A 27,500-nucleotide genomic window follows, 5' to 3' on the forward strand; every position below is an offset into this window, starting at 1 on the left:
AGAAACCTTTACCGTTGTGATGTGTGAAATAAGAAATCGTCTGGTTCCCCTATGAACATAGATCCATTTTGTATTTGGGAATGAATATGAGTAGCACAGGAAGCTATGGCTTCAAATTAGTTAAATAACAGTAAAGCTATCCTTTTAAACTAGTAGTTAGCTACTGTACAATCTATTAGCTAACCGATCTATGTCATTTAAGGCAAGGTTATATTATGTAAGGTTAAGGTAAGCTATTTAAGGGGGTAATATCTTTTATCCTAGCAGTATTTTATAGCTTCAAGACAATTGCGGATTAAAAAGGCATCAGCATCAAAGAGTATTTGAACCGATAATTTGAGATGCAACTAATAAAACTATGAAACAACATAAAAAATAAAAAAATACTTAAAGACTTAACTAAATGTTTTACTGAAGTAAAAGGACTGTTGTGAACCAAGGGCTGGACGATATGGCCAACATTTATGTCACGATATATTTCTTAATTTCGGTCGATACGATATAATTCCGATATCGATATGAACTCTATTTAAAAACTGCCAAGAATGGCCGCAACAGATGTCTGTACCTACAAACTTATGAAAAATAAATTTGCCAAGTCTACGAAACCTCCTCCTATAAAACTATATATTTTATATAAAAAAAAAAGAAAAACGCACAAATAAATAATGTTCACCTTTTATTTTTTGTATTTAGCCTTCATACAAACAAGAAATGTGAAATCACTGTCAAATAAACATCTCAGACTCCCCTTATTAATATTACTATCTTTAACTTCAATCTATAGGCTAACATACATTACCGGTCAAACGTTTTTGAACAGTATGATTTTTTTATGTTTTTTTAAAGAATTCTCTTCTGCTCACCAAGCCTGCATTTATTTGATTCAAAATACAGCAACCAGTAACATTTTGAAATATTTTTGCTATTTAAAATAACGGTTTTCTTTTTTAAAATATTTTAAAATGTAATTTATTCCTGTGATTTCAAAGCTTAATTTTTAGCATAATTACTCCAGTCACATGAGAAATCATTCTAATATTCTGATATACTGCTCAAAAAACATTATAATAAATGTTAGATTTTTAAAAAAAAAAGCATTTATCTGAAATACAAATCTTTTGTAACATTGTAAATGTCTTTATCAATCACTTTTGATCAATTTAAAGCATCCTTGCTAAATAAAAGTATTAATTTTATATAATTTCTTTCCAAAAAAATAAAAATTTAAATAAATTATATTGACTCTAAGGTTTTGAATGGAATAGTGTATAAATGTAACAAAATCTTTTTATTTCAGATAAATGCTGATCTTTGGGTTTTTCTGTTCAAAGAATCCTGAAAAATATGTACTCAACTGTTTTAAATATTGATAAGCAAATCAGCATATTAGAGTGATTTCTGAAGGATAATTTGACACTAAAGACTGGAGTAATGATGTTGAAAATTCAGCTTTTTAATATAAAATTTTCACATTTTAAAATATATTCAAACAGAAAACAGTTATTTTAAATAGTAAAAATATTTAAATTTGAATGTTTTTGCTGTACTTTGGATCAAATAAATGCAGGCTCGGTGAACAGATGAGAATTCTTAAAAAAAACACAAAAAAAAAAACGTTAACCTTACTGTAGGCTGATTGTTCTTATAGATTGAAACAAATGTGCTTCAGCCAGGATAAAGAGTATGAATAGTGCTCTGAGTTGCTGCAGAAAAAAATACAAAAATAAAAATTTAGCGACAACAAAAGCATGTTGCTTGAGACAGGCTTATTCTTGAAAATGCAATCTGATTCTCTGCCAGCAGGAGGCGCTGTGAGAGCAGCAGAACTAGCGGTTTCCCCGGTAATGGCTGTAATCAAAGCATCTCCGAACACAACTTTATTAGATCAAATGAAAATGTCATCGAAACTTTTCTGAAGACAGTCGGTTCCCTTCAGAGATACATTCATATAAAACACCCGCCACGCGTTTTGATTTTGAAACGTGTATTGCTCATGTTTATTCAACAAACGCCACAAATAAATCAATGTTTGAGAAACACTGGTAAGGTATATCGAAATATCGGAAATGTGTTTAAAAATCATATCACCGTTATTGAAAAAAATTATATCGCGATACATATTGATATTGAATTATTCCCCAGCCCTATATAATATCTACTAAAATAAACTGGACTGAAATTTACTGTGGAAAAGAATGTGACATGCTATACTTTTCAGAAAAAAATTGTAGTACAGCCAGTTTACTACAGTAGTCAACATTTGAAGTGGATCAAAGTTGTACTAAAACCTTAAACCAAAATGCGTTATTGTCTTAGGACAACTTTGAACTTTTTTGATCCACTTCAAATGTTGACTACTATAATAAAGCCACGCCATTTTAAAACAGCTGAGCTTCTGTGATTCTACTGGTTAGATTCGACTACATGGCTACTTAAAGGTGCATTCACTATTTTTTATTTTTTTTTGCGAGTCAAAAAGGCCTATTGTCTGCACTGTAGCAACGCATGAAGCATGACACACACAGAAGTCACATTCAAACCAAACAGCTTTCTGTTGGTCAACACGTGGAATCTGCATGACCAACTTGAACATCTTGTGAAATCTGCATGAGGAAATATTAATATTGCACTAGCTCAAAATTTCCAATTGTGTGGATTCCTACTGAAATAGAACAGCGGTCAAGCCTTTTCAAAGTATGTTCTATTGACTGTGAAAGCAAATCTTGCAGATATACTTTTTTTTTCTTCTTTTTCCAAGCCCTAAAATCACTTGCATATGCACTGTTGTGTGTTCGTTCAAAAAATCTAGCTGTGCATGTACATCAGCGTACTGAGCTGTTGATGAAAATGATGTTACACAAACTGGCCTTAAGCCAGAGCGGCACACAAACAAGGCAAGGGAAGTATACTTTTGGCTTTATAATTAGTTACTCAGTGGCCTCAATATAGGTTTGGTCCATCCAAAAACATTCTGTCCTTCTTTGGAGTACAAATATATTGATTGGCGTAAATGTGATTCTCTTGAAAATGGTATTGCATTTAGTCTTTTTTCATACTCTGAACAATAAAAGCAATTTGCACATCAGCTAGTGTGAAAATGTGAAATTATAGGGGCACAACTATTTCTCTCTCTCTCAGGATGACTGCCTGCTGAAGGTGTGGTATCCCACCACAGGATGGAAGTCTGCAGTGGTGATGCCAGACGTGACTGATAAAAAGATCCCAGCGGTTAATTTCTCATTTGTGTATCTGGCGCATCCACGTACAGTCACAGGCTTCTCCTGGAGGAAAACCAGTAAATATATGCCCAAGTATGTCAAACACATCCACAGATTCTTTCACTCACACTAGGGTGGGTGCTATGACAGAATGTATCATGCAATAGTAGCAATGTTTCAACTAGTAGATACACGGCTACACCATTTGTACCATTTGGTAGATACTGTATATGCATGGGGGTTGAATTTTACAGTAACAGCTGTGCATGTATTGACTTCAAAGGTGGTTCATTTAGTCAGTGATCTTACTTTTGTTTAAAGCTGAAGCTGTTTTTGCACTGATGCCAGACAGACCATTCATCATTCAGATCATTATGTAAAATCCATAAAAAATTAAAAGAACAAATTATCCAAAACTAGATTATCCAGTGCCATAATTGACAATTCTTTAAAATAAATGTATATATTTTGATCAAACTTCCATAAAAAATTGCTAAAATGTTTTGAAGTATATGTTGATAGTGTGAAATAAAAAGGACTCAAATCTTTACTATTTTGGTGTAAAAAAATATATAATGTTTGAAATATTTCATTCATAATGTAATTATAAATTTTAGTCATTTAAAAAATAACAAATATCTTAACAGATTTGAGACGAGACTTTAGTGAGTCAGATATTAGTTAAGTATTCCTCATTCCATTTCAATTTTGACTCCAACCTCATATCTGCAATTTCTTTTGCCGAGGCAGTGTAGCAGATTTAGCAGTGCAGGAAACACTGCTGAGATTTTAGTCTTAACGCCCACCCTTAAGTCACACTGTGAATTCCACCCTTGTTTGTGTGTATTTCTCATTGTGTGTGTATGTCGTAGGGGCTCTGTGTGTAACGTGTTACTGACGTCCTGCGCGGATGGCATCTGTCGTCTGTGGAGTGAGACCCTCTTGCCTGAGGACAGTCTGTTGGGGGGGCAGATCTCAGAGAACAGCACCAGCTTTAGCTCCTCTCTGCCAAACATTGGTCAGAAAGACAAGATACAGCATGCTCTGGAGGTCAGCATGCAAAAGCACACATGCTTATAAACAGCATTCTGAAATCATACAGACACAATTACATTACGTAGCCCTAAATTATTGGTGTCAAGGCATAATAAAGAATAATGCGTTATGCATGTTAACTGGGTTACTTTTCAAAATTAGCCATTTCTGTAGCCTCTGCTTTGATTAATTGCGCCTGCAATTAATCAAATAATCACACTGTTGTTTGTGTGTTCCTTCATATTTGCTTAGATATCAAGGCTGAAATCACTCTGAAATGCAAATAAATGTCTGTTTCTAAATTATATTGAAATAGTCGAATGGCAGAAGTATTGAAGGATGTTTTGCAACAGATCTCCTCCTCAGCAGTTGTCATCTTCAGTAGGATGTGTGAAAACTGTATGCTAACAAGCAGCAGCCTACCCTTTGTCTCCATGTAAACCAAAAACTAACAAGCAATACATTTAGTTTTTTAATGAAATCAGATGTTGCTGCCAGTACACAAATTGGTTAGCAATTTAAAATCATCAAGCTTCAAACAGGGCAAAACAACCAAATAGAAGCACCACAAATGTACTACATAAGACAAATATGTAGAAATATTTCAGAACACTCAGAATATAGTGCATAATGAATAATATTTTTTTTGTCTTTAATCAACTTGATTGGGCAACTTGACGATGAAAAACATGAGATACTCTCCATTAAATTTAACAAATTAAAAAGCCGATTGAGATTCGGGAATGTTTCTGACTGCTGGAGCTCACATTGGGTCCTGCTGGGTAGTAATACAAATGCCTTGTTATAGTGGCTTGTTAACTGAGTTTTATTCATCCCATTTCCAAAATCAGCCAGTAATCTTTGAAAGATGCAAAAACTTATGTGTTTGGGCAGTTTTACATCACATGGGTATTTACATGGCAGTGTGATTCAAAGTCAGAAAAAAAAAAGCATTATATTTGGTTAATTTCCTCCGTAAATCTCCATCTACAGTTTGCGTAGACATATACATGTGCATGGGCTTCATTTAATATAATTGTGCATATGTTGATTTCATCTTTTTGTGGATTATGTGGTTTTATTGGAAAAACAGAAGCATGATGAATGGACTCTCTGGTTTGAACAGCTCTGATAAGTAATAAATAACATGATGTGCAGTTAACTTTATTATAAGAAAGTAAAAACACATTATTTACCCCGTTTGCTTCTGCAAGGCACCAGTTACACATTTTTCTTATGTTAACATCAGTATTTAATGGGTATGGAGGGTAGGCACCTACTGGCAGAAACATAAATTGGCATAAATTGATTTCTTTAATGTTAGATTTTAGGATATTGTCAAATCAATTTTAGACAGAATTTTGTGTGAGTTTGTATACATTTGTGTAATAAAATCACAGGCTGTTGGTTTTTCAGTTTAGCAAACATGCATGGTTGTCACATCCTAAGCGTATTTTTATTAATAATGCAACTTGAAGATGCACACTTTCATCTGTCTCCATGTGTCATCTGTAGATGGGAGATGTAGATGGTAGATGTGCCATCCGTAGATGATTTTAGGGGAAAAACTTTAATCGCACATGACAAGTGTGTGTTTTTGGGGCTTAGAATACTATACTCCGTTTCATTGTTGGCCTGCTGAACATGAATTGCATTTACAATGGTAAAAATTGTCTGTCTCCATTCAGTCTATCCACCACCTCAAGCACCTGCGTAGGGGCCGCAGAAGATCGTCCGCCCTGGTGGCCCACACCGAGCTGCTACCCAGCCAGCTGGGGTCCCACGAATCTCACCGCCACATCTCATACCACGCCAACGCCCTCTGCCACTTCCACATCTCTGCCAGTATCAATCCCAACACAGGTGCACATACACACACTTACTTGTGTTTACATGTTTTATGAGAACACAATTTTGCATAGAGATAGAGATTCTATAACTACATAGAGATATAATTACATAGAGATTCTTCATAAACAGCTTAACCTTTTTACGTCTGACATATGAAGTATTTATTATTATAATTTTTTTTTTATGGAACAGTTTATTGAACCTTCAGACAAAATATAAAAAAAATTTGCATGTTTTTTTTTTTTTTTGAGTATCATATTTGATGCATCAGACTTTGTGTCTAGTAAACTCTTAAACTAGTACGTAATAGTAAATTCTTAAACTTTTGTGATACAATTGGAAGCTCTTCAGAGGCCCAAACTGTGCAATTTTAGTGCAGTTGCTGAGTTTTTCTGTCCAAAAAGTAAGATAAAAATCTGACTGCTTATTATTTAAAAAAAAAATACAGAAAGTTTTCTTTTGCAGTTTATGGGTGGAGTTAGAAGGTAATCATCTCAAAATAAAAAGAGTCCTTGTAAGCCACATATGGTGATCTTTCTTTCCGTCATCAGATATCCCCGTAGCGCTGGCTGGATCAGGCCTGTTCTCTGAGGATGTCAGCGGAGGGTTTGTGGTTCACTGGCTGAATAATAAAGATCTGAGCTTCACCACCTCCATGGACCTGTTCATGCAGCAGCTGCGCAAACTTTCTGAACAACACTTGGAGCAAACCACTGACGACTTTGAACAGGAGGGGGCAGCCAAGTTTGACTTTGGTATTACCTTGTTATAAACCTGTTAGCATATATATTAGACTTAAAGGGATAGTTCAAACAAAAAATAAAAATTTCTCATTAATTACTCACCGTTGTGTCCTTCCAAACTCGTAAGATTCGTTCATCTTCAGAACACAAGTTAAGATATTTTTGATGAACCAGTGATATCACAGTGATTTCTGGGCCTGGGAACATTTCAGTTGCATTGCTGTCTATGCAGGGTCAGAGAACTCTCGGATTTCATAACAAATATTGTAATTTGTGTTCTGAAGATGAACAAAGGTCTCACAGGTTTGGAATGACATGGTGAGTAATTTATGACAGAATTTGAATTTTTGGGTGAACTATCCATTTAAAGCTGACATAAACATGGGCTAAAAGCTGCAAAGAATGCTGTATGGGTTTTTTAATCGTGGCATTATTGTTTCTTTCAGATTCTCATCTGCATATTTATAGTATATTGTACAATGTGCTCTTTTGTGTTTCTTTTTTTTTTTTTTAGATCTGGATGAGATGTCTGATAAGGGCTCTTCAGAGCATGAGGAAGGAGATCAGGAGGGCAGCACCAAGGCCTCTTCTCCAGGTTCAAGCAGCAGTGTTCCTCTACCCTCTGTTTTGCTGGATCGGAAGCTGGAGACTCTCATCCTGGAGTGGAACAAAAGTCCAGACATGCTCTTCACTATTCACCCACACGATGGATCCTTCCTTGTCTGGCACATCAAATACCTGGATGAGTTTATACCTGGCATCTTCAGACAGGTTCAGGTAAGATACTCATTCAGAAATCATGGTAATGACGAGTCATGATAGTTTTGAGGTATGGTGTCATGTTCAGAAATATTGGCAAGCCTATGCTCTATAGTTGTTGGCAGCAGCCATTGAAAACTTATGCTGATACAGTAATACACTTATGCTACAAATTACCCGGATAAACAAAATAAAATTCATTTATTTTCTCCTTTAGGTGTCATTCTCCTCTCGTATCCCGGTAGCGTTCCCCACAGGCGATGCTAACTCCCTCAGTAAGAACATCATGATGTACGCCTGTACGTTTATGGACCAAGACACCTGCAGCGCTCTGGAGGATAAGAGAAGCGAGCGGCGAGTTCCTCAGACTGCATCTGCATCCGCAGGGCTCAGTGCTCTTGGACACTCTCTTGCTGCTGTCATCGGACCTGCCGTCATGATGGTGTCCAAACACGTGGATGGCTCGCTCAACCAATGGGCTGTGACTTTTGCTGAGAAGTCCGCCTTTTCAAACGTCCTCACAGTTTCGCACAAGTTCCGTTACTGCGGGCACCGTTTCCATCTCAATGATTTGGCTTGTCACACGGTCCTTCCCTTGCTGCTGACATCATCTCATCACAATGCACTGTTGACTCCGCCCTCTGGATCTGGAAGCATTGACAGAGATGAGATTGGGGGTGTGGCTCTACAACCCACCAGGCCAATGAGAGGCATTCCCCGAAATCAACTGCGAAATGCAGCCACGCGTACATTCCACGACCCCAATGCGATCTACAGTGAGCTGATCCTCTGGAGAGTCGATCATATTGGCCCACTCTCCTGCACAGGGGGCGTGTCGGAGCTAGCACGAATCAACTCGCTGCACACATCTGCGTTCTCCAACGTGGCCTGGCTGCCAACACTCATCCCTAGCTCAGTACTTGGTGAGTTTACACTACATTATAGCTGTATCCATACCTGGCATATAATACACTATGAGATGATGAGAACTGTCACTTATTGAGTGATGAATGATAAAGCAGAACACCCTAACAATGTATTTGTAGCCACCCAGAACAAGCAATTGTAACTGCTTAGTAGCACACTACCAACCACATAGAATCACCCAAGCAATTCCCTTATAACTATCCAGTACCTTATGAACATCCTAGAAACACCCTACAACCACAGCATCATAGAAATGACCTAGCAATGCCTTAGCCATCAGCTAGTAAAATATCTAGCAATTCCCTATCAAGCACCCAGAAACTACCCCACAATTCCCTGTCAACCACCCTGAACACGCAGAAACCAACAATATTATAGCAACCATCAAGGAACTACCTGTCAGTGCCCTAGAAACAACCTTGAACTCTGTTGTAACACCTAAGAAACTGCCTATCCATAACATCCTAAAAACTTTAGCATATATTTGCAATGCCTTTGTAACCACCCAAGAGTTGAGCATTACCAAACCTCACTCACATTTTGATTCTATTCTATCGTTAGCTGCACAGACAAGCACAGTCAATTATTATTTAGAGTCCCAGCCTCAGAGGAGACAAGACCAATGGATTGTATTCTGCTGCCACACAGATCTAATATAGACATATAATTTCTTTTCCAGCTGTTTGTTCACAGACATAACAACTGTTTTTGTAACTCGTGTGTGTTTTTAATATAAAATTGCGTGTATTTGACAGTTTAAGCGCAATAAGACATGAAAGAGACAAAAGAAAAGAAAACATGAAAGAGTGCTCACTAGGGATGGCCATTTCAAGCAAAATTAATATTCAAAGATCGCTATTAATTATTGGGGGAAAAAAGTTCCTGGGACATATATGTGGGGCGTATCTATCAAAATAGGGGCGAGACCCTTTTGGGGTAGGGGCGTGTTTGTTTTGGTCATTTCAAATATCAACATTGACTTCCAGAAATCGCTTACCCTGCCTTTAAGATGTTTGTCAGTGTTGCTCAGGATTTGCAAATCATTCGCCACGTCATATCAGTCATCTCTCTATACTCTGTTTATGTACCAAGCTAACTTTTATGTACTGTAATGTAACAAGCTACTGCTAGCAAGCGGCTAACCATGTCCCTTAAGTGCCTCTGTAGAACGCATTATTCGTTTTCCGTGCCTTCCCCAATACAGATTCAGCACACCTCTAACCCAGTCGAAGGTTAGAGTTTGTGGTCCGCACAGAACTCTTATTTGAAATTGTCCCAAGTTACCGTAACCATTGTATGCCATACAAGTCTACAGTGTGCACGTGAGACAATGTTTTCTTCTGTTGTCTTTGACAGCTTTTAGGTGCAGTATTGGCAGCCCCACCCTCTGCTTACATGAATGCGTCATCACCGCATCAGCACCGAAAACCTGGGGATTTTTTTTTTTTAGACAATCGCATAACCTCAATATTCTATAATTAAATCAACTAATCGAATATTCGAAAATCGTGACCCATCCCTAGTACTCGCATGCCCTGTGATAGCTGCTTTCTGTGCGTGTGCTTTGGATGTGTGAGCTCAGAAAACCGGATATCAGAAGCACAGCCCTATTCTGGCAAAGGGGGCGGTGAACAGCAGCTCATGTGCATTTAAAGATACGTGTATGACAGTGTGTTTCTGCTTCCACTCAAAATAGACATTTTCAAAATGATATAATACATTATCTGTGGGGTATTTTGAGCTGAAACTTAACTGACACATTCTAGGGACACCTGAGAGTTATATTACATATTGTAAAAAGGAGTTGTTACTATGTTGGGCTTCATGAAAATGTTTTGTGTTTATGTCAGGAACGTACTGTAACTCAGCAAGTGCGTGCTTTGTGGCATCTGATGGTAAAAACCTGCGTCTGTATCAGGCTGTGGTGGATGCCCGCAAACTACTGGATGAACTCTCCGACCCAGAGACCTCTGTAAGAGCTTTTCAGAGTAGATTTGATCAAAATAATGTCCTTTTCTGCCAATTAACGTATGGTAAATGTCATTAGAGTTGACCTGATTGTTGATCACTGATGGTTGCTTTTATGTTCAGAAACTGGTGGGTGAAGTATTCAACATTGTGAGTCAGCAGTCCACTGCCCGACCCGGCTGTATCATAGAGTTGGATGCCATTACTAACCAGGTGGTTTCTGTTTGTGTACACATTTAAGTTTGTGTTTGATTAACATTGTTGCAATTGAAAAAAATATGTGTAATTTGACATGTATGTTTGTGTCTTTCAGTGTGGCTCAAACACACAGCTGCTCCACGTATTCCAGGAGGATTTTATTTTAGGCTACAGACCACATGAAGATTTCAACATTAATAGTGCTCCCTCTGGGGAAGGTACAAAACCTTTTCTTTTCTTTGAAGTATGGTTTAGACAGTTTTTACAGAACATTACAATTGCGTTGTCTTCGTTTCTAGAGTACCAGCCCCCTCCTTTCTCAGAAAAGTTCTACCTGGTGGTGATTGAGAAGGATGCCAATCAGAACTCAGTGTTACAGATGTGGCATCTTCATCTGCGCTCGGTGCAGGCGTGTGTGGGTGCGTATGATGTGGGTTATTTGTGAAATGATGACACAGCTGTCGGCAGACAGCTTATGAGAGGAAATTGTGAGGGGAGTCTCATGAATGGAAAGCTGATACTTCCTCTAATGACTAATTTCTTTTTCAGAGATGGAAATAATTTAGAAGGAAATGATGCCCTAGTTTACCCATTGGGCATCAATAATGCACATCTGCACTGTGTATTGTACTGTCTATATATTTCTGTTGAGATCTGTTCCTGTCTCTCTGTCTTTGTCTGAGATGAATTTAATATAATTAGTGTCATGATTAATTACTGTTACATTTTACTTTCTTTCTAATCCTTGCAGAAGAGCCAATAAATGACCACGTGTTCCAGAACCAGCTGACAGTTCCTTTGAGTCAGAACTATGGTGACTCATCTCCTGACACTACTCCGGGTCATAGTCCGCTGCCTCGCTCCTCCTCTTCCGCCAACCTGCAGTCAGCCAGCAAACTCATCCTGAGCTCTAAACTGGTCTACAGTCAGCGGTTAGACCTTCCACCAGGGGTGGAGCTGATCAGAGCCACACCCTCTGCCGGTATGATCATATATTTTTATTAGAGATGCACCAATTGCAATTTTCTTGGCCGATTCCGTTTTTTTTTTTTTTTTTTTTTGTAAGTGTGACCTGCCGATACCGATTTTTGCCGATTCTGATTTTCTTTCTAAAAACTAGAATTGACAGCATACACACACAATTAATTTTTAAATGCAAAACAAAATATTTACAAAATAAAAAAAATATTAAACATTACAAGTCCCGCAATCTGGACAAAGTTACAGATGTTCTCTCGCTTAAAGAACTCCAAATAAAATGCTCTGTGACTAGAAAAGAGGTAGAAATAACAATTAACTGAAAAGGAGTTGCTATGTATGTGTGTGTGTGTGTGTGTGTGTGTGTATATATATATATATATATATATATATATATATATATATATATATATATATAAAACAGATGTCATCTCCCACTGTTTCTTAAATTGTAATTTTTTTCACTAACCTTAAATGTGTAATAATAAGAAACTGTAGAGCTGTTACCATTCAAATGAAATCAATATCAACAAACTCCATCTTGCATGGCAGGAAACACAGAAGCTGCATCTGAAGTGGCATTAGATGTATTTACACAGATTATTTGATGAAGCTGAGGTGCCATAAATGCATTTGCACTGCAAAATTTCGAATGCATAAATAATTTGATAAGATTAATGTTTTAAATATTTTTAAACATACAAATAAGAAATGTTGGGGAAAATGCAATGGTAGTTTTAAATATGAAACCAAACCATTAGGTCGCAGCAAATGACTGTTTGAATGAGTGAGTCATTTAGTCCTTCAACAGATTCTTTCAAATGGCTGATTCATTCAGAAACGAGGCAAGTAACTACTGCCTTTATGAACGGTTTACTGAATCATTGACTCGCTTGATTCGTTCAAAAACATGGATTCGTTCAGTAACAAAACACTGCTATATTGTTTGAAGACACAAAACAGTTCTGCTGTGGCTTTGGAGCTATATTCATCAGCGAAATTGAGCAAAAACAGTCAATGTTGTGTCTGAAATGTAAGTCAAATAATTTGAACTTCTTGTTTATTGAACTACTATTGTATAAAAGCACATTGCAATCGTGTTGAAACATTGGTCATGCAATGTTGCATACCTAAATCATGTATTAGAAATGATTTATTTTTTTACTGCATAACTTTCTGTGTGTGCTGTTGCACTCATTTGTTTTGATTTCTGCACAAGTCTCTCTCTCACACTCATTCAGGCTGCACAAGCCTTATCTGTCACAACATAAATACATTATCAGTCGCCGTAAGTGTGACGTCAAAACAGACCAGCCGGTCATGCACAAAATCGGCTAATTCCGGTCCCTGGCCGGTCGATCGGTACATCTCTAATTTTTATACATGAATTATTACAGACTAGAATTGCCCCATTAGTTGCTTCATAGCATTTATATAAGCTACACATGTTAGCTTTTAATCTTAAAGGGATAGTTCATCTAAAAATAAAAATTCTGTCATTAATTACTGACCCTCATGCCATTCCAAACCTGTAAGACCCTCGTTCATCTTCAGAACACAAATTAAGATATTTCTGAGATCTACTGCACCTTTAATTTTATGAAGGTACGATAATGCTTTTTATGTGCAAAGAAAACTTTATTCAACAATTTTGTTTCCTCCGTGTAAGTCTTTGACGAGTGTTCACGAGAGTACCACAACGCAAGTGTTGTGATGCTGACGCAGGAGCTGACATAGCAACAGGATGCGCTGCACCTTCGTTGCAAGCAGAGGAATGTACATGCATGCGCTGTGATACTCTCGTGAACAAATTTGAGCAATGTCCCTGCTACCTTTCTGGGCCTAGAACATGCCAGTTGCTTTGCTGTCTATGCAGGGCCAGAAAGCTCTCGGATTTCCTCAAAAATATCTTAATTTGTGTTCCAAAGATGAACAAGGTCTTACAGGTTTGGAACAACATAAGGGTAAGTGATTAATGACATAATTTTTATTTTTGGATAAACTATCCCCTTCAAGATAACAGCAGATCAGTTCTGTGTGGTTATACTTGGGTCATTGGGCTGTTAATAAAATACAATCTTCCTGGTATTGAAGACAAGCGTATGATAATATGGGGTTATTAAAATAAAGTGAAACCCTTATCAAGAATGAAAGCATTTGATAATTATAGCCACATTCACATGGACCCTAACAATCTGTTTGTAATCTGACTAGCTCCCTAGTTATGGTCTCTTGACTTAATGGTCAAATAAAAATGTGTTCTAATTACTGATGTATTCATAATACTGGATAGTTTTATACTGACAATAACATACCATCTTATATTTGCCTTGTATGTCATATTAAGCCATTTGTGAGTGTGTATGTGGATGATTTGTGTTTGTGAATATTGTGTTCTGCTTTGAAAGCATCATGTGGGTGATAAAAATATTGGGTGTTCTTTTCAAAGGTCACTTGAGCTCCTCATCTATCTACCCTGTATGTTTGGCTCCATACTTGATTGTGACTACATGTTCTGATGGACGCGTCAGGTTCTGGCACTGTAGGGTGGATATGGACTTATCAGCACCAAACCCAGAAGAGACACGTTCATATCGGTGGGAGCACTGGAGACTCTTGAAAGAGGAAGACGACAATGACAGCTCTGTGAGTGTTGCAGGTCGACCCGTTGCGGTCAGCTGCTCCTACACGGGAAGACTCGCTGTGTCGTTCAAACAGATGTCGCTTGAGAATGAGGGTGGCATGCCTCGGGACTTCTCCATGCTTGTGTCGATATACGAGTGTGAGTCGACGGGTGGCTCGGAGTGGGTCCTGGAACAGACGATTCACCTTGACGATTTTAGCAAACCTCCAAAGACTCTAGATCCACGTGTCAGTGTTGATAGTAATTTAGTTGTCTATAGCAAGTCAGATTTGTTTGTAACCAAAGACAGCCCCAATATCAAACACTTTGTGCACCTAGACTGGCTGTCTAAAGAAGATGGGTCACACATCCTGACGGTCGGGGTTGGATCCAACATCCTTATGTATGGACGCATCTCAGGGGTTGTCACAGAGCAAACTGGAGTGAAGGATGGCATGGCAGTCACCCTGCCTCTAGGGGGCAGTATAAAGCAGGGAATTCGATCTCGTTGGGTGCTTCTGAGGTCCGTAAACCTCGTTTCTTCCGTGGATGGTACCCCATCCTTGCCGGTGTCTCTATCCTGGGTGCGTGATGGCATCCTGGTAGTGGGCATGGATTGTGAGATGCATGTTTATGCACAGTGGAGGCAGGACGAGAAACTGGGCGACTCTGACGACAACAGCATCTCATCCCCAGAGGGCGTTGGAGGTCACACTATGTCCGTTTCAAATGAGGGCAGAATGCGATCTAAGAGTGTCTTCGAGGGCGGTGTTGGAATTGATGATGCATTCCGCCCCCCAGCAGTGATTCAAGATGGCGGCTTGTTTGAGGCGGCCCATTCATTGTCACCCACTCTTCCGCAGTACCATCCAACACAGCTTCTAGAGTTTATGGACCTTGGAAGGGCACGTCGTGCCAAGGCCATTTTGGCGCACCTGGTCAAGTGCATTGCTGGAGAAGTTGCAGTGGTGAGGGACGTGGAAGCAGGTGAGGGTGGAGCCAGGAGGCACCTATCCCGAACCATCAGCGTGACAGGTAGCACGGCAAAAGACACTATCGTTGCTGGCCGAGATGTTGGGCGGGATTACACTGAAATCAACTCCATTCCTCCGCTTCCGCTATACGCCCTGCTCTCTGCGGACCAGGACACCTCTTACAAGATGGCAGAGGAAGTGGGAAAAGCTGGAAAAGGGGCAGACCGTGAGACACAGAAACAACCAGAGCATCAGTATGCTGATCTGTTTCAGGTACAGGCTGTCACCACCGATGATTTTGTGAGCTTTGCTGCAGAGAAACCAGAGAAGAAGTCTCGTGTGATTAACCTATCACAGTACGGCCCCACCTACTTTGGCCCCGAACACGCACAGGTGCTATCTTCACATCTTATGCACTCCAGCCTGCCAGGACTCACACGCCTTGAGCAGATGTTCCTTGTTGCTCTTGCCGATACTGTGGCGACCACTAGTGCAGAAGTAGCAGGACCCACAGATAAACAGTACACTGGTGAGTTTACTTCTCATGCAGACTTTAAAAGGGAAGTGTGTAATTTCTGCACCACTGGTTTCACCAAACAGGACAGCTAAAATAATGACTGTTTTACAGGTTTCCCAAACACTCCCCCCATTTCTCATTGCTCAAACAAATATATCCTGCCTCAAAATTCATTGGTTGAGCCAACGTTGCTCTGGTTTTCCTGGATGCTCAATTTTGCCAAAATCATTGTGAAAATCTTCTTTAATGAAATGTAATAGATAATTAAAAGCTTATTTGTTAAAATAATGAAAAAAATAAAAATTCCGCGACATCGTGGCTGGAACAACAACATACAAACTATATGACAGAAGATAAGGTGATTATGTGCTTTATTCAAAGTTAAACATGTCTAATATGAGTTTGAATATAATTTTGTGTGACCTTATAGCTATACTGATAGCAACAACAGACAGTTTACCTCAGATCTTGAAAATAAATTAAAGCAAAGATATCCGTTAAAACGGTGAACTCGCTGCGAGCCAACGAGTGTATTCCATAACAAAGAAGTTATCAGTCACTCAATATGTACATTTAATGATGTTAAAAAGCTTTAATATTTTTTAATTGGATTATAAACGTATCCATTTCATTGTGAGTGCAGTGCGCTTCCAGAGAGAGCCTGCCCACACACACTTCTGATTGCAGTGATATTTGCGTCTGGTGTGGACATCCAGATTTTTTGTCTCTGGATTCTTGTCGCTTCGCGTGTAGTTAGGACACGATGTAATCTTAATCTTTTTTTTTTCCACTTAAATCTCGAAGTCATTTAACATTGAATGTTGTTGCTCAAGAGGGCAAAGTGATTAAGCATAATATTTTTTCCGAATATCTCTCAGATAATTATCGCTTGGAAAATAAAATATTTGCGGGATGTTTGTGAATGGGCATTCTGCTTACTTTCAAGAGAAACTTGATTTTTTACAGATGCAAACTATACCTTTCACCCGAAAATCGCCGTTTTGAATTCAAAATAGTTGCTACTTGGTACATCAGTACAAAAAAGTGATGAACTTTTATTTTTTATGTTTTTAATTGTTAGCCTAAATCCAAAAGCAAAACACGTTAAAAGGACTACATTAGAGACTGGAAACAGCAAATGAGGCAGTGAGTGATCATTTTCATTTTTAAGTGTCTCCAACAGGTGGCAGAAATCTTACACTTCAGCATTGCACATTTTCCATGATTTATCTCTATGAATAAAAAAACATTTAAAGTGAATTTTACATAGTCCTATAATGTTCCTATTTTATATAAAATGTAATTTAATGTTTTGAGACAAATAAATAAAAAATACTATTTAAAAAGAATATACAGTGGGGCCAACACTCATCTTGCATACCCCACAGCAAATGTGCAGTTGTGCCCCAGAATATACATGAGTATGTTGTTAGTATGATATACTTATTGTGTTGACTAACTGTCTCGTATGTCAGCGGGGTTCACGGAGTACATGAAAAGAGAACCGTAATACAACTCTTTTTTTTTTATTTTTTTATAACCTTGGTATTATTATTTAATGTCAACATTAAACATATCAGGCTTTATCCTTGTTACCTATAGTTCACGTCTTTTTTTTATTTAGTCTCTTTAGTACTAAAACTTAACACGGTGTTCCAGTGCTTGCTAGAGCAAAGATGCAAGGTGAAAGGTTCAGGGACAGTAGGATAAATCATACAGCATGCAAGTGTTTATACTGTAGTTCTAATTCACCTAACATTAGAGTTATGAAGAACTTCAAAGTTCAATCCTCAATTTCCCAGCAGAGGAAGTTTTTAATTAGTCTGAGTTTTGAAGTGCTGTTAAATGTTTAATTAGGTTAGGTGTGATCAGAGTCATTAGGAGGTGATGCAGATTATGGTCTGGAATATGTTCAGGACTCTGAACATCATTAACACTCTTTGATGGCAGAGCCATATGTATGAGAGTGATGAGCATGCTTTTTGAAACCAATGCGTTGGAATTGCCTTGTAGAAAAAGAATCAGTAGTTAAAAATGAAACAACATGGTTTCTAGGGGTTATGGTTTAGTAAATGTGTGTTTCTGCAGGTGGAGAAGCTCTAGATGAGTGTGGTCTACGTTACCTTCTGGCCATGAGGTTACATAGTTGTCTGCTGACATCCCTGCCCCCACTCTACAGGATGCAGCTACTTCATCAGGGTAACACACAATTTACATGCACTTACATGCATATATACACACATCACCATATTCGTACTCCGTGGTAAGTGGTTCCCTCAGGTGGTGCTAAAGCTTTTCCAACACCAGTATAGGAATACGGACACAACATTGAAGATGGATGTGGAGCACATAACCTTTTTTGAACCGTTAATAATTTATGGACATATTAATATAAGACATTGGTCTGGTGTATTCAGCAATGGTGTTTGTTTTACCATTCACACGCACAAAAAAACAATTGTGGACTTAACCATAAAATTATTTATTCTAAATTATTTTTGTATTGTGCTGATATTGTTATTCTGGATACATTAATTATTTGATCCCCTGCTGATTTTGTACGTTTGCTCACTGACAAAGAAATTATCAGTCTATAATTTTAGTGGTAGGTTTATTTGAACTGTGAGAGGTAGAATAACAACAAAAATCCAGAAAAATGCTTTACAAAAAAGTTATAAATTGATTTGCATTTTAATGAGTGAAATAAGTATTTGACCCCTTCACCATACATGACTTAGTACTTTGTAGCAAAACCCATGTTGGCAATCACAAAGGTTAGACGTTTCTTGTAGTTGGCCACCAGGTTTGCACACATCTCAGGAGGGATTTTGTCCCACTCCTCTTTGCAGATCCTCTCCAAGTCATTAAGGTTTCGAAGCTGACGTTTGGCAACTCAAGCCTTCAGCTCCCTTCACAGATTTTCTATGGGATTAAAGGTGGGGTAAACGATTTCTGGTAGCCAATGTTGACATTTGAAATGACCAAAACAAACACGCACCTACCCCAAAAGGGTTTCGCCCTTATTTTGATAGCTCCGCCCCACACATACGTACGGCAATGATTAATTCTGTGAAACAAAGCAAAACCAATGCTACTCCCCTATCTAGAAGAAACAAAGCAACCTCGGCGCCCGTTCACAGGCCTTCCCGCTTCTTGAGTTCACTCCAGGGCTGGAAAGCTGAAATTTCAAATGATTTCCAATGGTCGCTTTGTCGCGTCCAGTGTAGACACTGTGTAAGCCTTCTTTTGTTCCGCAGATGTTTTCCTCTTTGGTTTTTTTATCCGCCATCATTCTGTCATCGCTCGGCTCGGCTAATGTCCGTCATGTGCACTGATGAGAGCTCTCTCCTCTGCATCGTGAGTAGACACGCCCCTTACTGCTGATTGGCTACAAGTTTGTTTTGGTACTCGGCCCCGACTTGTTTTCTAAAGCGTTTTTGAAAAAATGCATACCCCACCTTTAAGGTCTGGAGACTGGCTAGACCACTCCAGGACCTTAATGTGCTGCTTCTTGAGCCACTCCTTTGTTGCCTTGGCCGTGTGTTTTGGGTCATTGTCATGCTGGAATACCCATCCATGACCCATTTTCAATGCCCTGGCCCTGACGGTACATGGCCCCGTCCATCGTCCCTTTGATGCGGTGCAGTTGTCCTGTCCCCTTAGCAGAAAACCACCCCCAAAGCATAATTTTTCCACCTCCATGTTTGGCAGCATTCCTCCTCCTCCAAACACGGCGAGTTGAGCTGATGCCAAAGAGCTCGCTTTTGGTCTCATCTGACCACAACACTTTCACCCAGTTCTCCTCTGAATCATTGGCAAACTTCAGATGGGCCTGTACATATGCTTTCTTGAGCAGGGGGACCTTGCGGGCGCTGCAGGATTTCAGTCCTTCATGGCGTAGTGTGTTACCAATTGTTTTCTTGGTGACTATGGTCCCAGCTGCCTTGACATCATTGACTATATATTTATATACTAGGCTTTCAAGATGGCGCCAGGTTGTGTGTTGGCTTGCCGTCGCTCCACATTTAGGATGTCTGTTTTTTGTTTATTTGTTTTTCTTTTATGTTTTATCAATCATTTGGATTGCTCACAGTTGATCTATGATCGCCTTTCGTTGCTAAGTCTTCGATCTACGGCTTTGGATATGTGCAGCCGTGATTTGAACTTTCGAATTGAAGGTACGATATTGAATTGAATTGTTCGCTGAACAGCCATGCATGTTCCAGCCGCCGATGAAAGCCTGTCAGGTAACTGGATGCGCGTGCTGGAAGAGGAGACGCCGCAGGAGACGAGGCATACGGGCTGGAGTCTTGGTGAAACTTAAGAAATTGAGGATCCTGGATAGTGGAGTTAGACCAACAGCGGAGTCGCGGCCTTCATATTTGATACATGTTCTGCCTGCCACATTAGCATCTTTGCGCTGGACTACACGGAGAGAGACGAGACGCGGAGGCGTGGTGCATTCAAATTTGCGCTCCGTGAGACGAGCTGGGGCAATGAAGCTAAGTGCTGTTTCTTCCTCTAATCGGCCCGTTGAGACGACCACAGTGCTTATGGCTTTGATAAACGCACGCTCAGTTGTCAACAAAACATTCATCCTCAATGACTATTATGTAACGTATGGGCTGGACTTTCTTTTTATCACTGAAACTTGGTTAAATGACGCTGATACAAGTCCTCTTGTTGAGCTATTACCAAGGGGATGTAGCTATTTAAGTACTTCGAGAAGTAATCGTCGAGGTGGAGGCTTGGCTGTTATTTTTAATAACATGATGAAGTGCAAGTTACTGCCTGTTGAAAGTTCCAAGAGCTTTGAAGTTCAATTAATGAAAATTGACTTGCCCTCGCCAGTGATTTGTGCCTTGATATATAGGCCTCCTGGTTATAATAAGAATTTTCTTGATGAATTTTGTGAGTTTTTATCTGTGGTTGTTCCATCTGCTGACAGGATTTTGATTATGGGTGATTTTAATATTCATGTTTGTTGTCCTGGTAAACCCATGAGCAAGGAATTCTTGAATTTAGTTGATTCTTTTAACTTATCTCAATGTGTCTTCGGACCAACACACGATCATGGCCATACACTTGACTTGGTCTTTTCATTGGGGATAACGATAGATAATATCTGTGTTGATGAGGTGGCCATTTCGGATCATATGCCTATTAGGTTTAATTTTATCTCTACAACAAATGACTGTCATCAGCCTCCATCATTCTTGTCCAGGGTTATCAACACTTCTACACCTAGTGCGTTCTCAACTGCTTTTACTGAATTAGCCTTTCATAGTGAGCCTACCATATTGTCAGTTGTGGGACCTGATGAATTGGTGGACTCTTTTAATCATGTTTGCTCTGAGATCTTGGATAATGTTGCGCCTTTTAAAATTATATGTCAAAAAGTTAAAAAACAACCGTGGTTAAATGATGTAACGCGTAATTTGAGGCGGGGTTGTCGGCGTGCAGAGCGTAGGTGGCTGAAAGATAAATTGCAGATATCTTATGATATTCTTAGAGAATCTCTATCTAATTATCAAAATGCTGTTAGAGCCGCCAGATCTTCTTATTTCTCGCAAATTATTTCACATAATGCAAATAATCCGAAGGTACTATTTTCAACTATAGATAAAGTACTGAGTCCGTCTATCAATTATTTTCCTTCCCCGTCCAAGGATTTGTGTGATAACTTTTTTTAAATATTTTATTGATAAGGTTGTTCTTATTCGGTCGAATATTGTGCCTGTAGGCAATGTTGTAGCCGATTTAATTAATCCTTTTCGTTGTTTAAGTAAATTTGAATCTATAACATTAGCTCAGTTGGAAAAGATAATAATGCATTTAAAGCCGACTACCTCATTTTATGACACTCTCCCGTCGCGATTGTTTAAAGAGGTAGTAGACACTATTGGTCCTAGTATACTAGTGATTATCAATAGTAGTTTATATCATGGAATTGTACCATCAGGGTTTAAGCATGCCGTTATTGAGCCGGTTTTGAAAAAACATAATTTGGATTCACATGAGTTAAAAAATTTTAGACCTATCTCGAAGTTGCCTTTTATGAATAAGATTTTAGAGAAAGTTGTCCATAATCAACTTATAGATTTTTTGATTGTAAATAATATAATGGACATTTTTCAGTCTGGATTTAGGACCAAACATAGCACAGAATCAGCATTATTGAAGGTTACAAATGATATTTTGTTAAGTATTGACTCCGGGAAAAGTGTTGCCTTAATGATGTTAGATTTAAGTGCAGCCTTTGATACTTTAGATCATGCAATTTTAATAGACCGCCTTAGAGATTATGTAGGGATCAATGGTGTAGCCCTCAAGTGGCTTTCCTCTTATTTGCATGACAGGACATGCTCTGTTAAAATTGGAAATTATGTCTCTGCATCCGCTGCTATTTCTTGGGGGGTTCCTCAGGGATCAATCCTTGGTCCGACCCTGTTCTCATTATATATGTTACCCTTGGGGTCTATTTTTAAGCAGCATAATATTAATTATCACTTGTATGCTGATGATCTACAATTGTACCTTCCTTTGGAGTGTGATGGCTGTGTATCTTTTACTAATTTTTATAAGTGCTTGACTGAGGTAAAGGGATGGCTAGCAAATAATTGTTTGCAATTAAATGAGGATAAGACTGAGTTTATTATGTTTGGGAACAAGGAGCTTGGGAATGCTCTGGCTGGAAATAATAGACTACTGTCTGACAATATGCAAAGTTATGTGAAGAACCTTGGAGTATTTTTCGATTCTGAATTACGCTTTGATCGTCAAGTTAACAGCGTTGTGAAATCATCTTTTTTCCAGCTAAGAAAACTGTCTAAATTGAAATCAATCCTTTCGTACAAGGACTTAGAGATTGTTGTGCATGCCTTTGTTTCAACCCGGCTGGACTATTGTAATGCTCTTTATCTGGGCATAAGTGAATCACTGGTTACTCGTCTTCAGCGTGTCCAGAATGCTGCAGCGAGATTTTTAACAAATACCAGAAAACGGGATCACATAACACCTTTATTGATATCCCTTCACTGGTTACCAGTTAGATACAGAATACAATACAAGGTGTTGATGTTTGTTTTTAAAGCACTACATGGTCAGGCTCCTGAGTACATAAAAGACATGTTAATTCCTTACCAGTCTCAACGTCATCTTCGCTCCTCCCAGAACATGCTCCTAACTGTCCCACGGTCTCGTTTGAGGCGTAGTGGAGATCACGCTTTTTCTGTTGCGGCTCCTTTACTTTGGAATGTGTTGCCATTATCCTTAAAAACCTCATCAAGTATGGATATTTTTAAAAAGGATTTGAAGACTTATTTATTTAATCAAGCCTTCTTTCATTTGATTAGGTCTGAGAACTGTGAGTGATTTGTTGTTTGATTCTTTTGTGTCTTGTTTTAATGTAACTTAATGTCTGTATGTATTTTAGAGTATTTTGTTATTGATTAGTCTACTTATGGACAGCACTTTGGTCCATTCTAATGGCTTTGAAAGTGCTTTATAAATAAAAGTTGAGTTGAGTTGAGTATATCCTCCCATGTAGTCCGAATAATCGCACCAACTGTTGTCATCTCACCGAGCTGCTTGGCGATGGTCTTAGGACTAGATGGTCTTAGGATGGTCCCTTTAAGAGAGTGCTCCTAATCTCAGCTCCTTACCTGTATAAAAGACACCTGGGAGCCAGAAATCTTGCTGATTGATAGGGATCAAATACTTATTTCACTCATTAAAATGAGTGAAATTTATAACTTGTTTGAAATTTATAACTTGTTTGAAATGCGTTTTTCTGAATTTTTGTTGTTGTTATTCTGTCTCTCACTGTTCAAATAAACCTACCATTAAAATGATAGACTGATAATTTCTTTGTCAGTGGGCAAACGTACAAAATGAGCAGGGGATACATTTTTTATTTCTTTTCCCCACTCTGTGTTTAATATCAAAATTATTTGTGGACACATTAACATTGACTGCGTCATCACCATCCTCCACATGCTGAACATATCTGAATGTGATACAAGTTAAAAAGTAAAATACATATTGTTCTTACTCTATTTTACTCTACACTATAATGTTTGGTCATTAAAAACTGTAGTTTGGGATATTTTGATGTTTAGAAATCCCTCTTTGAAGAATGATATGGTTATAGTGTGAGTGTCTAATATGTTAAATATTTAATTCATCTCACGTTAAAGCGTTTATGTTGACACAATTTGGGATTTTCTGTTGTCAAACAAGTTTCAAATTCTGAAGTTTGTGTGTGTATGTGTTTATTGCTGACATTTAGATATGTTTTAGGGGTGTGTGTTTTTATTTTCTTGCTCTGAGTGCTGCATTCACTTGTTGTTAAATAGGGGTAAAGTCTTCGGTATATCTCTGGTCTTGATGTGAATCAGCCTTTATTCTGTGTTTCTGTGTCCAGGTGTGTCCACATGTCACTTTGCATGGGCGTTCCACTCAGAAGCTGAGGAGGAGATGCTGAACATGATTCCTGCCATGCAGAGAGGAGATCCGCAATGGTCTGAGCTCAGGGTGGTGGGTGTCGGCTGGTGGATCAGAAACATTAACACACTGAGGCGGATGGTGGAGAAGGTGAGGCCACTCGAACATACTTACATACATAGCATTATTTACACAAAATATGTTTGTGGATCAATATTCCTATAGAAACCAGTGGTTCCCAGTAGAGGTCTGCGCGGGAGTGTTTTTTAGTCCCGCTTCCGCAAGGTTATATTCCGCACCCACCCGCTGCCACCATATATTCACTCTTTGTTCACCTGCTGTCAGCTTAGAATAATTTTCTTCCCGACCTGACTGTTCCCACTAAATTTAGATCTTGTTTCCAGAATCTCACATTTAACTTTCCGCTACTGAAAGACAGATGTACTAACAAATAAAAGTGTAGTCTGCACAAAAGTTTTAATTTTTTTTATTTGTCTTGTCAAGAATTTATTTACCGCAAAATCCTAAACGAATTTTGTGTCTTTAGACACAAAATTCATTTAATATTTTGCTGCCAACACAGGAAAAAAGTATCAGAAATAAAAATGTTGTACAAAAATTGTATTTCTTATTTTTATTTGTCTTGTCAGGATACAATTCATTTACAACACAATAGGAAAAAGTGTCGCAGAGAGAGAAAAAAAATTAAAATGTATGTTGTAGGCTACAAAAATAGCTTATTAGCTGTTGTAATGACTATGTAATGTCACCTGTAGCGTTTTTACTTTGTCACCTTTTTAAACTCCTGACGATCTCCTACTTCTTGCCTTAGCGTAGCAGCGTGTCTACACCGGATGCGCGTGGCGCAGCACAGCGCAACAAAAAACAAAATGCTATAGAACTCATTATAATCAGGGATGCTGTCTACACTGCATGCCGCGCCGCGACACCACAAATCCCCAACAGTAAACAACTGTCGCGTCCAGTGTAGACACGGTGTAAGCCTTTTTGTTTTTTGGCAGATGTTTTCCTCTTTTGTTTTTTTATCCGCCATCTCTTTCTTTCTGTCGTCGCTCGGCTCAGCTCAGCTAATGTCCATCATGTGCACTGATAAGCGCTCTCTCCTCTGCATCATGAGTAGACACGCCCCTTACTGCTGATTGGCTACTAGTTTGTTTTGGTACTGGGCCCGATTCAATTTTCTAAAGAGTTTTTGAAAATATACATACCCCACCTTTAATTATTTTAATTTAAGTTCACTTGACATTTCTGTTGACTTTAATTCAGGTTTATTCATTGCATTTCTTTACATTTTCATTTTGGTTGAATTGTCATCTAATTTTAGTTCATTTTATTTGTTTATTATTATTATTACTATCATTATATACTCATATTTTTATTCAGTTTTAGATCTGTTCGTTCACATCAAGGACAATAACAATAATATAATTTTTAAAATAATTCTAAGATATAACAATAACAGCCCAGAATGATTGCTGGAATTACTTTCAGATCAATTTTTTGTAGAGTGCTAAAAACACTGACAACCAATCACAGTCCATCCTGCTTTAAAAAGCTTGAGCATTTAAAGTGGCATTCAGAATAACCCAAACCTTATTTTCCATTGGTGTAGACGGCGCTAATATAATTACAGTTATCTTTATAGTTATCGTTCTTGGTACAGTTATCTTTATAGTTATCATCTTTTAAGTACTATGGCAATGGTGATATTATAGTTCACAAATAAAAACTAAATCGCTGCTTCTTTTTTTTTTTTTTGCATTAGGTAGCCAAAGCAGCATTTCAGAGGCATAATGATCCACTGGATGCGGCTCTCTTCTATCTGGCCATGAAGAAGAAGGCTGTTCTCTGGGGTCTCTTTAGGTGCTTTGAACTTACTGACTCTTATTCATAGATACAGTGTTACCGTCACATAGCTGCATCTCCTATGCAGTGTGCTGTTCCCTTGATGCTGTGTTGCTGTGGGCTCTTAAAAATTCCATCTGTTGATTTATGTATTGATTTCTGTGTAGGTCTCAGCATGATGAGAAGATGACCAAGTTTTTCAGCCATAACTTCAGTGAGGACCGCTGGAGAAAGGCGGCTTTAAAGAACGCCTTCTCTCTCCTTGGCAAACAGCGCTTTGAGCAGTCGGCTGCATTTTTCCTGCTCGCTGGCTCCCTGAAAGACGCCATTGAGGTCTGCACTGTCCTATTTTAACTCTGCTGAAATTCATTCCCAGGAGAACATAGAAAGTGTGTGTTGTTGATCTTTTAGATGTGGAGTCTGCTTAGTTTGGTTAGGTTTGGTTGTGACGTCATAGACCATGTGGTCGTCTGTGAAGAGTGTAGTGTGATTATAACAGCCCTGAACGGTTCAGTTCAGTCAAAACATCACAGATAAACTCCTTTGATGGACATATGACAGCTTTAGTTTACCTTGGGCTGGATGTCTGACAGCACACAGTCAAAACACAGAGATTACACCACTCGTGAGAGATTATGACAGTATATAAATTGTTAAAATGAGATGCGTGGAGCTATATTAGGAAAACAAATGAGCTTTGCTTCTGTTGTAGTCTATTTATTTTTATAAAAAAAAAATAGACAAATGAGAAGTCAGATATAATTATGAAACTCATGAAACTAATCAAAAAGTCCTGTAGTCATATTTTACCATAAATTCAAAAGAAAAAAAGGGGAGGGGGTATATTTTGCAAGAAAATTAAGCCTATTATCAATATTAAAAAGGTATAATTTATAATTTTTTATTATGTTTCATGCTTTCCAATCAAATATACTAGTATGTAATGTGTCCAAAGCTTTTATATTTGAGCTCTTGAATAACTGAATAATAATTGAATCATTATTTTCAATATTATAATTTTATGGTATTTCTCATTAGATTTCCAGTGGTGTTTTAAAGTAGAAAAATACAGTATAGTATTTTTCCCATTACAGTAATGAAAATTTTGGGTTAAAAGATGCTTAACTGTGATTTAGGGCTGGGCGATATGGCCAAAAAATTATCACAATAAAATATTTTGTTTCAGTCATAATGAAATTTCTTTCAAGTTTAAAGACAGATTTTTGCTTAATAATTATAACCGCCTCATTTTTATATAGTGAAATTGAACTGTCTGACAGTTTGAGTTTTATTAAAATTACCCTTGATATTCCATACAGTAGTAGCACGCATTTAGGCCATGATAACCACAGTTAATCCACGCATATAGCACCTCAATACCATGGTAAAAATGTA

General features: G+C 38.3%; 1 protein-coding gene across 2 annotated transcripts in view; it reads left to right on the forward strand.

Moving 5' to 3' along the window:
* dmxl2 (Dmx-like 2) overlaps positions 1 to 27,500 on the forward strand; it is a 72,881-nt gene that overhangs the window by 13,646 nt on the left and 31,735 nt on the right. The window contains exons 7-22 of one of the 2 annotated variants that reach the window (XM_079373843.1): positions 3,142 to 3,314; positions 4,094 to 4,271; positions 5,945 to 6,119; positions 6,659 to 6,862; positions 7,365 to 7,627; positions 7,827 to 8,532; positions 10,387 to 10,508; positions 10,628 to 10,717; positions 10,818 to 10,920; positions 11,002 to 11,121; positions 11,454 to 11,684; positions 14,130 to 15,806; positions 17,883 to 17,993; positions 24,220 to 24,389; positions 26,026 to 26,123; positions 26,273 to 26,438. In XM_079373843.1, the coding sequence (XP_079229969.1) occupies positions 3,142 to 3,314; positions 4,094 to 4,271; positions 5,945 to 6,119; positions 6,659 to 6,862; positions 7,365 to 7,627; positions 7,827 to 8,532; positions 10,387 to 10,508; positions 10,628 to 10,717; positions 10,818 to 10,920; positions 11,002 to 11,121; positions 11,454 to 11,684; positions 14,130 to 15,806; positions 17,883 to 17,993; positions 24,220 to 24,389; positions 26,026 to 26,123; positions 26,273 to 26,438 (4,587 nt within the window). Of the gene's footprint in view, positions 1 to 3,141; positions 3,315 to 4,093; positions 4,272 to 5,944; positions 6,120 to 6,658; positions 6,863 to 7,364; positions 7,628 to 7,826; positions 8,533 to 10,386; positions 10,509 to 10,627; positions 10,718 to 10,817; positions 11,122 to 11,453; positions 11,685 to 14,129; positions 15,807 to 17,882; positions 17,994 to 24,219; positions 24,390 to 26,025; positions 26,124 to 26,272; positions 26,439 to 27,500 lie in introns of both variants that reach the window. The other variant, XM_079373844.1, reaches the window with a different exon arrangement.

Source organism: Barbus barbus (genome assembly GCF_936440315.1).
Source record: "Barbus barbus genome assembly, chromosome: 23".
Lineage (NCBI taxonomy): Eukaryota > Metazoa > Chordata > Actinopteri > Cypriniformes > Cyprinidae > Barbus > Barbus barbus.